The sequence below is a fragment of the Haematobia irritans genome, chromosome 1, assembly GCF_050003625.1.
Source record: "Haematobia irritans isolate KBUSLIRL chromosome 1, ASM5000362v1, whole genome shotgun sequence".
NCBI classification, from domain to species: Eukaryota; Metazoa; Arthropoda; class Insecta; order Diptera; family Muscidae; genus Haematobia; species Haematobia irritans.
The window spans coordinates 241,174,383-241,191,335 of NC_134397.1; the positions used below are offsets into that span (position 1 = coordinate 241,174,383).

The 16,953-nt window shown below is 36.4% G+C and overlaps 1 protein-coding gene across 1 annotated transcript; it reads left to right on the forward strand.

Annotated features, from left to right (window-relative positions):
• Positions 1-10,260: 10,260 nt before the first annotated feature.
• On the forward strand, positions 10,261-15,495 carry LOC142235571 (uncharacterized). Its single transcript, XM_075306834.1, has one exon. The coding sequence runs from the start codon at positions 10,261-10,263 to the stop codon at positions 15,493-15,495; it is 5,235 nt and encodes a 1,744-aa protein (XP_075162949.1).
• Positions 15,496-16,953: the final 1,458 nt, after the last annotated feature.

Below are 16,953 nucleotides of genomic sequence, written 5' to 3' on the forward strand. Positions count from 1 at the left end.
GATGACATAGCGAACCGAAAACGTATGCATAATTACGCACATGTCAACCCATATTAAATCATTGCACAGTGTTATGAATATTATTAATAAATGAAATAATACTTTATTAAGGATACATAACATAGAAAAAAAAGTAAAGTTGTTTTTTGGAAAAATTTAATTAAATTCTATTCCAAATTTTGAGATTAATTTAATTACCGAAATCATTTACTGCATTTCATAAATGATTTCGTTAAAAAAATGAACTAAAAATAAAGAAAAATCTTATGCGATAGACCATTATCACTTTAACCACGCTGTAGTTCAGTCTTATTATTTTTGAGAAGTGTATGAAAAATTTCTTCTGCTTAATTGAACTTATTTGTTCATACATTTTTGGAGACATACTTGGAGTAACGAAAAATTCTTTGGGCTGGGAAAAAATGTCTTGCAAAATTTTAAAAACCACATAGTGTTCAGGGCATAATAACCTTGATCTCTCAAAAAATGTGCCTGCCAAAATCACAATTAACAACCCACACTAATCAGGGATGGAGTAATTGTCTCTTTGTAAAGACACCTTAGATTCTAGCAATACCGCCAAAGGCTTTGACTTCTGTAAATATATTTGATTACAATTTTTTCTGTAATAGTGTTATAGTATGTTATTGCATGCCGTTTGGTACATTCTTAGCAAAAAATACTTCAGCAGTAACAGTTTGGATGCGCTTTTTGGTATACAAAAAAGTAGGCAATGCATCCACACTGCATGAATCGGTGGCAATAACGTAAACGGGTAATCAAACTAGTTTATAATCATTCGTTTACGTTATTGCAACCAATTAATGCAGTATAGATGCATGAAAAGTAGTGCTGTTTTCCTTCACGCCAACAATGCTATACTCAAGATTATATATCACTTCTGAGCAATATTTCTATTACAATGAGCAATTATATCAGAAGCTGCTCTAAATCGGGATATCGCCCACAAAAATCAGCGTTGATTCGGTTGTTTTGTAAGCAGTTGGTACCAGGGATCCGGAGCGGTCCATTTTTTCGCTCCGCTCCGCTCCCGCTCCGGAGAAAAAAAAACCGCTCCGCTCCTCGCTCCGCTCCGAGAAAAAAAAAATCGCTCCGCTCCGCTCCACGCTCCGCTCCGCTCCTCTTCGAGAAAATTATAGTACAAACATTGTATTATTTGTTCAATTGAGTTTTATTTTATTTAGAAAAATCGGGCGGTACATATATGGGAGCTATAGCTAAATCTGAACCGATTTCGATGATTTTTTGCACATATAGTTAGTGCTATAGAAGATAACATTTCGCCAACTTTGAGTAATATCGGTTGATAAATAAGGGTTTTATGACCTAATTTGACAAAATCGGGCGATACATATATATGGGACCTATATCTAAATCTGAACCGATTTCGATGAAATTTTCAGACTTAAAGGGTGATACAGAAGATTATTTTGTGCTAAATTTGACGACGATCGGTTAGTAAAAAAAGTGCAACGTGACCCCATTCGTCGAAATCGGGCAATACATATATATGGGAGCTATATCTAAATTTGATCTTCCAAATTCAATAACGTTCGTCCTTGTGCCCAAAAAAACTCCCTGTACCAAATTTTATCAAAATCGGTTAATAATTGCGACCGAAATCCTGTGAACAACAAATACATGGACAGACGGACGGATGGACGGACGGACGCCAAGCGCTAGATCGACTCAGGAGGTGATTCTGAGTCGATCGGTATATATTTTATGGGGTCTAAAATCAATATTTCTTGTAGGCACATTTTTTGGCAGATCAAACTTATTATACCCTAACCACTATGTGGTTTAGGGTATAATGACTTTAAAACAATGTGTTGAAATATTTTATTAATTTTGAAGATTTTTTCAGAAATATTAAATCCATTTTGACTTCATTAAAACGAAATTTGCATTCATGTTAGGATACACATTTTCATGTCGAATCACTTAGCTATAAGGACAAACAGACTTCATTGAAAAGTTTAGAGACTTTTAGACAAGGAAAAACTTTTTTTCAGAGAAATACGTCTTCTATTCTAAGAAAAATTCGTATTCGTATTTTAAGCATGTGAAATATTTGGCCTTCCGACAATATTCTTTGCGGTGCACCATCTACTATTTAATATGTGATAGAAACCAAATTTATGAAAATGGACCAAAATGGACCAAATTCTGTTTGGTCTGACCATCGGACCAAATTTAAAAATTAGAAATCTTTTGGACCAATTTTGGTCCGATCGGACCAAAACGGCAACGCTGATTGGAATTGAAAGTCTATACACAGAGTAGAAGTAACTACTCTCCGAAAGTTTTTTTTTGTTTTGCAACAGACGTAGAGAAGAGGTTTTGTTATATTTGTAATGTGTGTGTGTATGTTTATGTTTGCAACAACCTCCATCGACATCAGTCCGTGGTATACCTACGAATATTCTTACTCAGATCTAGTGTTACCTAATTTCGCTTTTTTCCCCTTTATTGTATAATAAATGTATATGCGCACATTTTTCAACCAAAATTGAAACTATCCATAATTTTAATTAAATTTTCGAGAACTAATATCAGAAATAAGAGAATGCTAGGATATAGTACAATAGTAAAGCAAATGTGAATGAAAAAAAGCATGCCCGGTTCCAAAGATTTTGTCTTTACTTTTGGGTATTAATTCCGAGCCAAAGAAGCGGAGAATACAAGTAAGGATACTTTACAGACGTAATTCTCTTCTAAATTTGGGGGTTATGTACTTGCTTCTAGGAAGCAAATGTTAATTTTTGATTTTTTTAGATTTTTTTTTGTCAGTTGTTATCAAAATCCTTTAAAAACGAGTTAACGAGTTATTTTTTTTTTCATATTAAGACTCGACTTCCAGTAGAAATTATGCTATGTTTCAAGTAAAAAGCGTATTTAAAATAAAGTGTTGAAAAACATGTCTTATTTTTTAACGATTTTTTGCTTTGTAGGCAAGATGCAAAAAGGAAACAAATTTAAAGAAAATTTTATTAATTTTAAAGAATTTTTCTTAATTATTAAAGTCACGTTGACCTTACCTCAAAAATTTTATCTTTCATGTTATGATACACATATTTAAGTAAAATCACTTAATTATAAGGACATTACAACTTCATTCAAAAATTTATTGCCTTTTGGACAAGAAAAAAACTTTATTTTAGAGAAATGCGTCTTCCATGTTAAGCAAATTTGCATTCTTATTCTAAGGTCATGGAATCTTTGACTTCACGACAATATTTTTTTCAGTGTAGAAAACTAAAAAATTAAATATAAATAAGATCGTTTAATTGCATTTATTTGACGTTCATTACAAACATCTTTGTAGTAATACGGGATGAAATTGATCGAAAGTACTGTTGTTACTTTTACAACACATACTAGATATATATTTTGACATTTGCCGTTTTTGAAAACAATTACTAAAAAACACGTTGTGTTTTCCCCAATGTACGTACGTACAAAAATACATATCGTACATTTTAAACGTTTACTCACACTACGCTAAGTGCTAGCTAAATTTGAAATTACCTACAAAGTGTAATTTCAAAGTTACACATTTCATTCAAGTAATATTTTATTCGGAGCGGAGCGGTTTTTCATTTGGAAACCGCTCCGCTCCCGCTCCGCTCCGGATTTTAGAAATGCCGCTCCCGCTCCGCTCCCGCTCCGGCAAAAAAAGGGCTTGCTCCGCTCCGCTCCGCTCCGGATCCCTGGTTGGTACTGCATCTCTCCCTTACAATACTGCTTAAAAAAATAGTGCTCCATTTTTTGGTGGGAACCATCATTCTCCATTTTCTTTTCGCTGTAAGAAAGTTTGTTTGGAAAAATATTTAGACATTTGGTGATAAACGTTGACTCTTTTAGAGGATGTTAAAAAAAATTAATAAAGCCTAACTCAAAACAAACGTTTTTATGTCCGTCCGTCCTTCCGTCCGTCTGTTGAAATCACGCTAACTTCCGAACGAAACAAGCTATCGCCTTGAAACTTGGCACAAGTAGTTGTTATTGATGTAGGTCGGATGGTATCGCAAATGGGCCATATCTGTCCACTTTTACGTAAAAATTAGGCTTACATACCCTCTAAGAGAAGCAAATTTCATCCGATCCGGCTGAAATTTGGTACGTTGTGTTAGTATATGGTCTCTAACAACCACGCGAAAATTCGTCAACATCGGTCCATAATTATATATAGCCCCCATATGAACCGATCCCCCGATTTGGCTTATAGACCCTCTAAGAGAAGCAAATTTCATCCGATCCGGCTGAAATTTTGTACATGGTGTTAGTATATGGTTTCTAACGACCATGCAAAAATTGGTCCACATCAGTGCATAATTATATATAGCCCCCATATAAACCGATCACCAGATTTGACCTACGGAGCCTCTTGGAAGACCAAAATTCATCTGATTCAGTTGATATTTGGTACGTGATGTTAGTATATGGTATCCAACAACTATGCAGAAATTGGATCATATCAGTCCATAATTATATAGGGTGGTTAAAATTTCAAGTGCCGATGTTGATTTTGAATAAAACACAAACTATTTAGGAAATTATTGTAATTTTATTTTAGTATGATATATTGGTATTACTCAATCATGTATGGAACAAAATATCGGCCAAATGGGCGCCGCGACCTCGGTGGCACACCTTCATCCGATGGTCCAAATTTTCGATGACGCTGAGGCATTATGGAGGTTCTAGGCCGTTAATGTGCCGAATTATCTCATCCTTTAGCTCATGAATTTATCCTGGCTTATCGACGTACACCTTTTCTTTAAAATAACCCCAAAGAAAAAAGTCCAACGGTGTCAAATCACGTGATCTTGTCGGCCAATTGACATCGTCATTACGTGAGATAACACGGCCATTGAATTTGTTGCGCAAAAGAGCCATTGTTTCGTTAGCTGTGTGGCAAGTGGCACCGTCCTGCTGAAACCACATATCGTCCACATCCATATCTTCCAATTCGGGCCATAAAAAGTTCGTTATCATCTCACGATAGCGAACACCATTCACAGTAACTGCCTGACCGGCCTCATTTTGGATGAGGCCCGATGATGCCGCCAGCCCATAAACCGCACCAAACAGTCACTCTTTGTGGGTGCATTGGTTTTTCGACAATCAATCTTGGATTCTCATTCGCCCAAATGCGGCAATTCTGTTTATTGACGAATCCACTGAGGTGAAAATGTGCCTCATCACTGAAGATGATTTTCTTCGAAAATTGATCATCCAATGTTGCCATTTCTTGGAACCATTTAAGACGTTGTTGGATTGTGTATCTCTCCACGGTTCAAATTGAGTAAGTCTGAAATAGAAAAATGTCAAATAAAATTCGGAAAATACGTACACCCAGAAAAAAGTGCCTTTGAAACTAAAGGAAAAAATTTTCATCAATATAGTTTATCCATTTTATTTCCATTAAGGTAAATTTTTGTAAAAAATAATAAAATTTACTCGTTTCAGTAAAAAAATCCTAAACTTTAATCAGTTAGGAATAGTTCATTAACTAGAATAAGGCATGGAATTTTACTCATACTATTTTCTTCGCTGGGTATAAGAATTTACTACTGAAAAAGAAAATTTTATTCACCGATAACAAAGCATTCGTAAAAATAAACAAAAACCGAACTAAAACCAAGTTTCCTCAAAATTAGTAAAATTTCTTATAAAATGATAATTGCGACTTCCTTTATAATAGAAAGTTTTTCATACATACGAACAACACTTGGCATAGAAAAATATTTTAGTTCATTCGTACTAAGAAGTATGCAATCCTTTCAAAACTTAAGGAAACACACTTGTTAGAATATAGGAAATTTTCCTAAATTTCTATTGTCTACCTGTAATCGATACCTGTCATCGAAATCGATGTGTTTGCGCGTGGGTGTAATCGATATATTTGCGCGTGGGTTGTTTTTTTAGTTGGAATCGCGTTGTTGTGGTATACGGAGAGATTGTTAAAAAATAATATGGTAAAATAATATAATAAGTAACAAATAAAATATATAAAATAATTATTATTTTAAATTAGTGAGAAAAATGTTCGTTTTTTGAAAATAAATCTATCAATGTTCGTGATGGTGTATAAAGAAAGAAAACACCAGCAGAATAACAACCCTTTCATTTGTCTTCATTTTGGAATCTTCAATTATCAGGTAATATTCAGTGACGCTAACCTTTTGCAACAAAAATGTTTTATGATTTTTTATATTTGTAGGTATTGACATTGTAAAAGGAGGACAAAATCGTTAGGCAGCAACTTATTAAAATTGAAAAGTACAAGAAGAAGAAAAAGTGCGTTTTAAAGTTGATAATATCACACGGAAATTGGAAATAGTGGAATAATAAACTAATATTTCAAAGAGATTCGATGCTGTTGATTCTTAATAAATATATTCAATATATTAATAAAACATGTCTTTTATTGAAGATAAAATAGCTTATAGAAATAAATAAAATTGTATTTAAAAACGAAGGTAAGCAGTTCTAATTATGAAGTAAACGTTTTACCACAAATGTGTAAGATTTGTCGAAACGAATGAAAAAATTTCAATAAAATCATTCCATATATGAATTAAAATTAGTTAAATTTTTTCATTCTGTAGTATAGTGGTATATAAATATAGGAAAATGTTAACTAATATATGGAATGCATTATTCCTAATTTCTACGAAAATCACATCGTTCAAACAAATAAAAATGTCTTTGGCGCTATACGAAGTTCAACTTTCTTCACAATGAGTTCATTTTAACTTAAAGAAGGGTGTTGAATCCAGTTCAACAATCATTGTTTTCTTTTCTTGCTGTCATTGAATTTTCTGAATATTCTGAATTTATTAATTAATGAATTATTTAAATATTAGCTAGTTGTAACGTAGTTGTATAAGATCATCTCATATTGAAGTTCTCAACCATATGGTAACTCTATATAGTTAACAAAAGCTTTTTTGAAGAACAAATATCTTTGTCCTATTTCAACCTAAAACTACAATTTTTTAAAACTACATATTGAAATTGGTTAGATCCTAAATGGTTTGGTTTAAGAGAATTACTTGTGTATTAGCACTAGAGCGGTAAGCAGCACCAACCCAAATAAAACCTGCATCAAAATTGAAGATTCGATCTGTTTTATTTCCATATTTGTCACTTCTGGGATTTTCTCGTTTACACTTCTGGGAGTGAATCATCTTCACATTATACAGTCCATTCGAAGCTAGAATACATCTCCGAGAAGTGTACATGGTCCATCGAACCTTCTAAAGAAACCAGAAAGAACGAAATATTTGCAAAGGATCACGTCCAGTAATATTCATCTTATATTGAAACTTCCCAGTGACATCTTACGAAAAATTATGGAAAGCAGGTATGTAAAGTTTAATTGATGTGTGAACGAATAAATTGAGGTGCTATGTATACGGCAAATGTTGGCAGCAAAGGCGATTACGACTATACCTCAGAAAATATTTGGGCATATATGTAGGTGGATGTGTAGTTAATGTTACGGCTAGAGAAGTGGTTGCTTTAATGTCCCATCTTCACCTCTCGGACACAAGATCTACAGTTTACACTACTCCTAAAAGAGACCTTTCCACAAAAGCTGTTCGCAATCTCTTGACCAACATATCGAGTGGACTTTATGCTTCACGAGCATCGTTTTTCGAGTAATATTGAAGTAAATTCAGACTATACGTCATAAAAGTCACAGTACAACCTTACATTTTTATTTCCTTTTTACACCTGATTCATTTTGGTGACATAAGGGCTCTCACGTGTTCGCCAAGTAGGCAGTTTTGTTCGCAATCTCTAGGAAAGAAAGAGGGTGAAGACAGATCTTCGGCGAAATTTACCTGTTTCTTTTTACATGACTCTTTTGATGTATATAGGCCCAACAGTGTTCTCAGTTACGAAAAAATGTGGTAAATTAATAAATTAACATTAGAGACACTCACGTTGATTAATAACTATAAACTCACTTAACATTGAGTGAGTAGAGCGCCTGTAATTCAGGACAGGGAATCGCTACAACAAACTCACAGTGGTTACTCTTGGAGTAATACTCACCACGTCTCTCTTAATGTTCAGATATTCTCTTTTCACCTTTGGGTCACTATTACGCATACATTCTTGAAAATTTGCACTGCCAGTGGTGATTACTGAGATTGGTCTGTCAAAATTTGGATGAAGAAGAAGAATATTCGAGTTGAGGTGTATGTTGAAACAGAACGGTCTGATTAATGTATGGAAAGAAAAGATAATTTAGTGAGAAACAAGAAAGAGATATATGTGCATGCATTGTGGAAAGTGCTTATGAAAAGGTTGTTACGGTCGATAATTATGAAGATTAAATTATATCAGTGAAGTGACAGAAACAGTGCAAGAGAAAACTATCTAAATACACGACAAAGTTGGAAGAAGAATTATTCTTCAAGTCACTAAAATTTTTTTTCTGTATGAATATAATGTGGAAGATTAAGCTGGTAGTGAATTGTGGTGACAATAATTTGGCTATTGCGGAAAGTTAATGTCACATGGATTCATAGCGAGAATTATGTCATATGCTAGTTTACATGATTACATGAGGCCTAGGCAATTTGGCGGATCGATTACAGCAGTTATAAGAGTGAGTCTTTTTATATTCATTGTTGCCATCCCAAATTTTCATATCATATATATTTCGAACACTGAAATAAATTTAATTAAACATTAGTCGATATCAGATAAAAATATTTGATGTTATATACATGCTAATACTCACGGAGATTTGTGTCATCAGTCTACCACGTTGATAATCTTTATTTATTGGCTATAGTTTCGTCATAAATATTTAGAAGAAAAGTTTGCGTTTAATACGGAATGGAGATAATTATCTTCATTTACCATTGTTTATCCACTCCGATCTAGTTAGAAGGAGAGTTATACACATTTTTTCCTTCGTGTCCCAGGAAATGGTAAGAGGCCCTAATTTAGGGACGCCAAATTTTCTGGGAAATCGCTGCAGTGATATTGATTCACATTGTCGGGAGCGATCATATTAGTTTGCAAGGTTACCCGATTCGAAAGAGAAAAGTACTCCCGGAATCTACACTACATCATACTTTGTGCCACATCATAAGAGAATTCCGACTTTGTTGGAGTTTATACATATTAATACGCACCTTCAAGAACGAAGGACTTAATTCATCGTGTGATCGACATTTTCTGAGAAATTGCTATGTTGTGTTATATGTTATTTTTTTTTTTTTTTTGTTTTGTTCATTTTATTCATTGATCACTTAAAGCAGTGTGATAAATGAAGTTAAGTTTTGAAAAAGGGAAAAGTATCTTTATCGGGACAACAGTTTTCTTAAGTAGGCAAATGGTAACACTGCTGTTGGTGAAATGAGAGCGAGTTATCTTTCAGCGTAAAATAATAGCAACGTTTTCAAATCATTGCATGGATTCTCCTACTGATTCACCCAAGTATTTAAAGAAGGAAGAAACTACATTGCGTTTTTCGATTGAGTTTCTATTGTGTTCGTTTTATTAAATTCTGAATATCTGCACTCTGAAAAGGGGGCACTATAGCCGGTTTAACTTTATCTTATCTTCATTAAAAAAAAAGGATAAACTTTCGTCTACCTTGATGGATTTGAACACGTTACTTAAATTAACTAATGGTTTAGAGAAATTTATATTTTCAAAACTTTCACACGTTATAAATTTCTCATGGTGTTAAATACGTTTACAATAAAAAAAGTGGAAATATTAAGTATGTCTATTGCATTGATTTTAATTTGTTGGGTAATGTCTACTTATTTTGTCATTTCGGCGTGCATGATTTAGTGGATATTTGCTGAGACTCACTTACACTGGCTTGACGGTAGAGTGCTTGATTTATTGAATCTGTTTCGTACATTTTCATATCTGGGCATGAGACGCCTTCTTGAGGTTGGAATTGTCCATAGTCTTTTGCTGAAAAAAGTCGAAGATACGTATCCTGAAAAGCTGTGAAATAATTTCGAACTTGCGTTTAACTTGTAAATTCATATTTTTTTGTTTTGCTTGAACTTTCAGTCGGGTTCTACTTAACACAGGCTCACATTCTGGATATTTAATACGCACGAATTTTTTATACCAAAAGACTGATTGGATTGGAAGATATATTCAATAGTATTGGGAATAAAGTGTTTCAGTCGATACAGGTTTTCTGTTTTGTTCCATCCATTCTCTTTTTTTAAGTAAGACGACATGACTTCCCAAAAGTTTACGTTTTTTTCGGACGAAGTGGTTACGTATTGTGCGGATTTTGAAAAAGTCGACATTTCCACACATACATTATCGCGTTTGAAAGTGGAACTTGATGATTTGGAGCGCCGGTGGCGTCAATTCGTCCTAATTTATGAAACTAATATGACATCCTCAGATCCTCAGATTACAAAGGATATTCAGGAATTGATGAGTGGAAAGTTTTCGGACACATTGAAGTCATACAAGACATGCAAGGCTTCAATATTGGACTTAATGGAAATTGAGCAGGTGAAAATGGATAGGTCCACTGTTCAAACAAAAGTCGAAAATGTGAAGATTGTGGAAGATACCGGAGGTTCTCTTAAAGTTCCACCATGCGATACGGAAATGTTTTCCGGTGGATATGATAAATGGCCGAGCTTTCGGGATATGTTTACGGCCATTTATGTAAATCACCCAAAATTGTCTCCCGCCCAAAAGCTTTTCCATTTGAGGGGAAAAACTCGTGGGGAGGCAAATCAAATTGTAAAGCAATTCGCCTTAACGGACGACAATTTTATATTAGCGTGGGATGCCTTGAAGCAGAGATACGAGAATCAGCGTATTCTCATAAATCATCAATTACGTAGGATTTTTGAGATGGATAGTGTAAATTCAGAAAGAGGGAAAAGTCTAAGAAACCTACAGTATACTATTAATAACGCTCTTTCGGTATTGAAAACGTACAATATTTCTGTTATATCCTGGGATCCGTTTCTTGTTTTTTGGGTTTCTTCTAAGTTGCCAGACGAGACTTTGAGTGCATGGGAAAACTCAATTATCGATCACAAGCAGATGCCCAGTTGGTCCCAATTAGATGAGTTTATTTCGAAAAGATTAAATATGATTGAATCGCTTTCTGACATGCGGAAACCTTCCAATTCTCAGCCGTCCAGTAACAAATCGCAGAACTTTTATGCCGCCAATGAGAGCAATTTTCGTCCCTGTAAGGCTTGTAAGAAAAATCATGCCTTAAGATTCTGCCCCAAATTCAAATCTTGGCCCCTTAGTCGAAAACAAAATTTCGTGTCAACCAATAACATATGTGAAAATTGCCTTTCATACGGACATTTGATCCAAGATTGCCAGAGTGAATATGTGTGCCAGAAGTGTCAGCAAAAACATCATTCCACGTTGCATCCTGATAGTAATAATACTGGAAATCGTAGTGGAAATTCAAGAACCGCGTACCAGAGAGCCGCAGGTTCACAAGGAAACCAATCATATCAGGCAGGCTCTTTCCATGTTGACGCTCAATCCGATGAGCATGCAGCAACTTCGGATGAACCCCCCCATAGTACCACGTACAATGTTCAATCCCATTTCGCCGATTCTGGTGAAGGAACAGTTTTGCCCACAGCTTTAGCTGAGCTAGAACATTTGGGAACTTTATTCACGGTTAGAATTTTCATAGACCAGGGTTCTCAAGAGTCCTTTATATCGAATAGAATCGTAAATAAATTTTCAATTCCGACAACAAAATCCTTCACGAGGATTTCAGGACTCGGAGGGACAATTCTGGAAAATTCATCAAGGATGTGCTACATCACACTGAAATCGCGCAAATCAAATTTCAAAATTCGTACTTCGGCCTTGGTTGTTTCGAACTTGAAAAATTTGATGCCTTCTGCCCCCACTCAGCTTACTAATTGGTCAGGGTTTAATGAAATCGATTTAGCCGATCCACATTTTTTCCGACCTGGTCCAATAGATATGCTATTGGGCAGCGATGTTTTCCCTTCGATAATAAAGGTTGGGATTCAGAGAAACGTTTTCGGCAGTCTTTTGGCGCAAGAGTCTGAATTTGGATGGCTAATAAGTGGTCCACCGAGACCTCGAAATATAACTACATTCTCATCATTTGTAGCATATGATGACTCGATAAATGACGACATACGGAAATTTTGGGAGTTAGAAGAAGTCCCAAAATCGAAACCGCAGTCTGAAAATGATTCCTGGTGTGAAAATTTTTTCCAAAACACCACGAAACGTATGCCCAATGGCCGATATATGGTCAGGTTGCCATTTCGACAGCTTCTTCCTCCCGACTTTGCACTCGGATCTTCACGTCCTGCTGCTATGGGTCAGTTTCTACGGATGGAAAAGACTTTGGAAAAGTCTCCAGAGCTTGGGGCTGAGTATTCGAGAGTTTTGTCTGAATATCTTACACTCGACCATATGGAGTGGGCTCCACCAAATGAAATTGTTGAAGATTGTTGTTATCGTTCATTCTATTTACCACATCATGCGGTGATTCGGCCGGAGAGCTCTTCAACCAAAGTAAGAGTAGTTTTCAACGCTTCTAAGAAAACGTCCACCGGTATCTCGTTAAATGATATTCTCCATACTGGCCCAACACTTCAAAACGACTTGATAAATGTCATTCTAAGATGGAGATTCTTTAAATTTGTATTTAATGGAGATATCGAGAAGATGTATCGACAAATCTACGTTCATGAAATTGATAGGCCGTTTCAAAAAATACTGTTTCGTGAATTTCGAACCGAACCAATCCAGGATTTCTACTTGAAGACTGTTACGTTTGGGGTAAATTGTGCCCCATATCTGGCAATAAGGACTCTGCTACAGTTGAGTGAAGACGGGAAAGCCACTCATCCCGTTGCTGCTTCCATTCTTAAAAATCAAATCTACGTAGATGATATCCTTTCTGGTGGACATACTATACAGGAAGCACAGTCATATCTTCGGGAACTAATCGATTTATTGAGTACTGCTGGTTTCCCTTTAAAAAAGTTAACAGCAAATCATTCGTCTATACTTCAAGACTTGCCCTCAGAGGATCTCTTGGATGAGGAGTTCTTAAAATTTGAAGAGACTAGCGATACCAAAACGTTGGGAATACGATGGAATGCTGTAACTGACCAATTTTTTTACAAAATTTCCAATATTTCTATTCCTTGTTCTCCAATTACAAAACGGAAAATTTTATCGATTGTGGCCAAGTTATTTGACCCTGCTGGCTGGCTGTCGCCTATCATAGTTTTAGCGAAAATTCTCATGCAACAACTGTGGATGGATGGCACAGATTGGGACCAAGAAGTAAAACCACTTTCACTTGAAAAATGGAATTCGTTTATTGCCAATTTCTCTGATATTGAAAAAATTCACATTCCTCGTTGGATTAATTACTCTCCCGATAGTAAGCTTGAACTTCATGGTTTCTGTGATGCATCGGAGAAAGCATATTGCGCGTGTGTATACGTTCTTTCAAGATCCGCCCACAATATTACTTCCTGCCACTTGTTAGTTTCAAAGAGTAAAGTTGCGCCACTGAAAACTATTAGTCTGCCTAGGTTGGAGTTGTGCGGCGCAGCTTTATTGTCCAGGTTATTGAAAGCGATTTGCCAACATTTAAATTTGAATGGTTCTAAAATCAATCTGTGGTCAGATTCTACAATAACACTGTCATGGCTGGAGAAACCCCCTTTTCATTGGAAGACCTTTGTGGCAAATAAAGTTTCGGAGATACTGGATAACGTAGGTAACGCCAATTGGCGGCATGTGCCAACACACGAAAACCCGGCAGATTTGGGAACTCGAGGTTGTTCTCCATTGGAATTAAAGGGAAGTTCACTTTGGTGGAGAGGTCCGCACTGGTTAGTTCGACCCCCAGAATTTTGGCCCGATCAGCCTCCTCGAAAGGAAGTCTCTCTAGAAAAGAAAGTTAAAACGTTTCATGTTCAAATCGAATTGGAAGATATCTTGGAAAGATTTTCTTCAATCGATCGTGCATTTCGTGTTGTATGTTATATGTTTCGATTCATTAGAAAATGCCAAAAGAAACATTCCGTAGAATTGCAGAAACTATATATAACAGCACAGGAAATACAATTCGTCAAGTTTCGCTTAATACATATTGCTCAAATTTCTCATTTTCCTGATGAATATAAAGCTCTTGCATCACATCAAGGCATACACTCAAAAAGCAGGCTGATAACTCTGAATCCTTTCATAGATGAAAACAAATTGCTCCGAGTCAACGGACGTTTAGCAAATTCTGATATGAGCTATAATGAACGATTTCCTATCATTGTGCCAGAAAATTCTCGGTTTTGTAAACTTTTCATTGAATATACCCACAAGATACTTCTTCATGCAGAGCATCAAACGATGCTGCGAGCAATCCGACAGGAGTTCTATGTCATTCGTTTAAAGAATGCCATCCGGAAATGTATCCATAGCTGTAAAATTTGCGCCATTTACAAAAATAGGATTCGAAACCAGATAATGGCGGCTCTCCCTCCTGAGAGATGCACTTTTTCGCTACCATTCACTCATACGGGAATAGACTTTGCGGGGCCGTTTGAAATAAAAACTTCGAGGCTTCGAAACGCCAGGCTTCAAAGAGGCTACGCGACAATATTTGTTTGTCTGTCTACCAGAGCAGTTCACTTAGAAGCTTGTTCTGAGCTAACTTCTGAGGCATTTCTTGCAACATTTAATCGGTTTGTGGGACGCAGGGGATTCCCTAAAAAGGTTTTCTCGGATAATGGGACGAATTTCGTAGGTGCTAATAGAGCTTTAAAGGAAGAGTATAAGAATTTTCTAACGTGTAGCGAAAAGTCTGTAATCGAAAAGTATGGGATGCATGGTTTCTCTTGGCACTTTATTCCTCCTCATGCACCACACATGGGAGGGTTGTGGGAAGCAGCTGTCAAGAGCATGAAGTCCCATTTAAGGAAAGTTGCAGGGAATACAAAATTTACCTTTGAAGAATTCTCTACGTTGCTGGTTCGCATAGAAAGTGTATTGAATTCCAGGCCATTGTCGCCCATCAGTGAGAACCCATCGGACTTAATTGCACTGACACCTGGCCATTTGCTCCGAGGAGCACCATTGATGGCAATTCCTGAGGAGTACTCTGAAAATCTTTCTTTGATGAATCGATGGCAGAAGCTAAAATCATTGCAAATCATATTCGCAAGGCGATGGAAAAATGAATATGTTTCCGAACTACAAAGAAGATATAAGTGGAAATCGACCCAGAGGGATTTGAAGGGGGAAGAATTTGTAATTGTTAAAGAGGACAACCTTCCACCCACCGAATGGTGTCTTGGAAGAGTTGTAAAAGTATTCTATGGCAAGGATTCTAGAGTTCGTGTTGCGGAAGTACGAACACGAAACGGGGTAATCACTCGCCCTCTTGTTAAATTGTGCATCCTTCCCAATGCGTAATAGTAGTGATTGTAACATTCTGTTCACACATCAAATAAACTTTACCTTTTCAGCCGTGCACGAAGCCTACCGAAGTGTCGTATCTGTCAAGGGAGACACTTCCTAAAACATTGTCCTACGTTCCAACGACTCACCGTGTCTGAGCGAAGGGAGATAATAAGAGCAAAAGGATTTTGCTATAACTGCCTATGTACATCTCACACTCGAAGCTGGTGTCCGTCGAGAAATACATGTGTCGTGTGTCAACGCAACCATCACACTCTTATTCATATGGACGAGTATCCAGGCAACCATCGATCTCGTAATATATCATCGCCAAGCCGAAGGGCCCGTATAGCCAGAAATCACTCCAGTGGAGGGGAATCCAAACGAATTGCACGTTCCCAATCGTATCTGTGCGAACGTCTAAGCCAACGGCCCAGGACGCACGTCTTTCTTCCAACTGCTCTTGCACGTGTTTTAACTCCAAACGGACCCACCAAATCAAGATTACTCCTAAGTACCGGTGAAGTACAGACGGTCATATTACGCTCTTTGGTTGAACGCTTACATACCCGTACTACAAAGAGGGATGGCAAGGAATATTGCACTCTAAATTTGGAATCATACTATGATCCACTAGTGAAAATTCAAATTGTTGGTGTTGTGAAATCTGTTATTCCTACTAAGCTTCCAAAAAGGACCGATGAACCAAAACTAAGAACCATATACAACCACTTGACCGATTTGGCTGACCCACATTTCTGGGACCCAACCAATGTTGAAATTCTCATGGGAAACGACCAGCTGCCCAAAATATTGCGTGCTGGACTCATCCAAACGTCCTCCAGTATGCCACTAGCCCAGAGCACCATTTTCGGCTGGACAATCTCCGGAGGCTGCCACTTCTAACATTGCAATACTGCAAGCCCGGCGGCATGTTGAATCCAGTTCAACATTCATTGTTTTCTTTTCTTGCTGTCATTGAATTTTCTGAATATTCTGAATTTATTAATTAATGAATTATTTAAATATTAGCTAGTTGTAACGTAGTTGTATAAGATCATCTCATATTGAAGTTCTCAACCATATGGTAACTCTATATAGTTAACAAAAGCTTTTTTGAAGAACAAATATCTTTGTCCTATTTCAACCTAAAACTACAATTTTTTAAAACTACATATTGAAATTGGTTAGATCCTAAATGGTTTGGTTTAAGAGAATTACTTGTGTATTAGCACTAGAGCGGTAAGCAGCACCAACCCAAATAAAACCTGCATCAAAATTGAAGATTCGATCTGTTTTATTTCCATATTTGTCACTTCTGGGATTTTCTCGTTTACACTTCTGGGAGTGAATCATCTTCACATTATACAGTCCATTCGAAGCTAGAATACATCTCCGAGAAGTGTACAAAGGGGTCACTTTTTTCTGGGTGTAGCTTTTAGGTGTGGTTCACATTCAACATCGGCCCTTACA

Bases quoted from the DNA above. Each gene is read 5' to 3' on its own strand.
- LOC142235571 (XM_075306834.1), top strand. From the start codon at position 10,261: ATGACTTCCCAAAAGTTTACGTTTTTTTCGGACGAAGTGGTTACGTAT.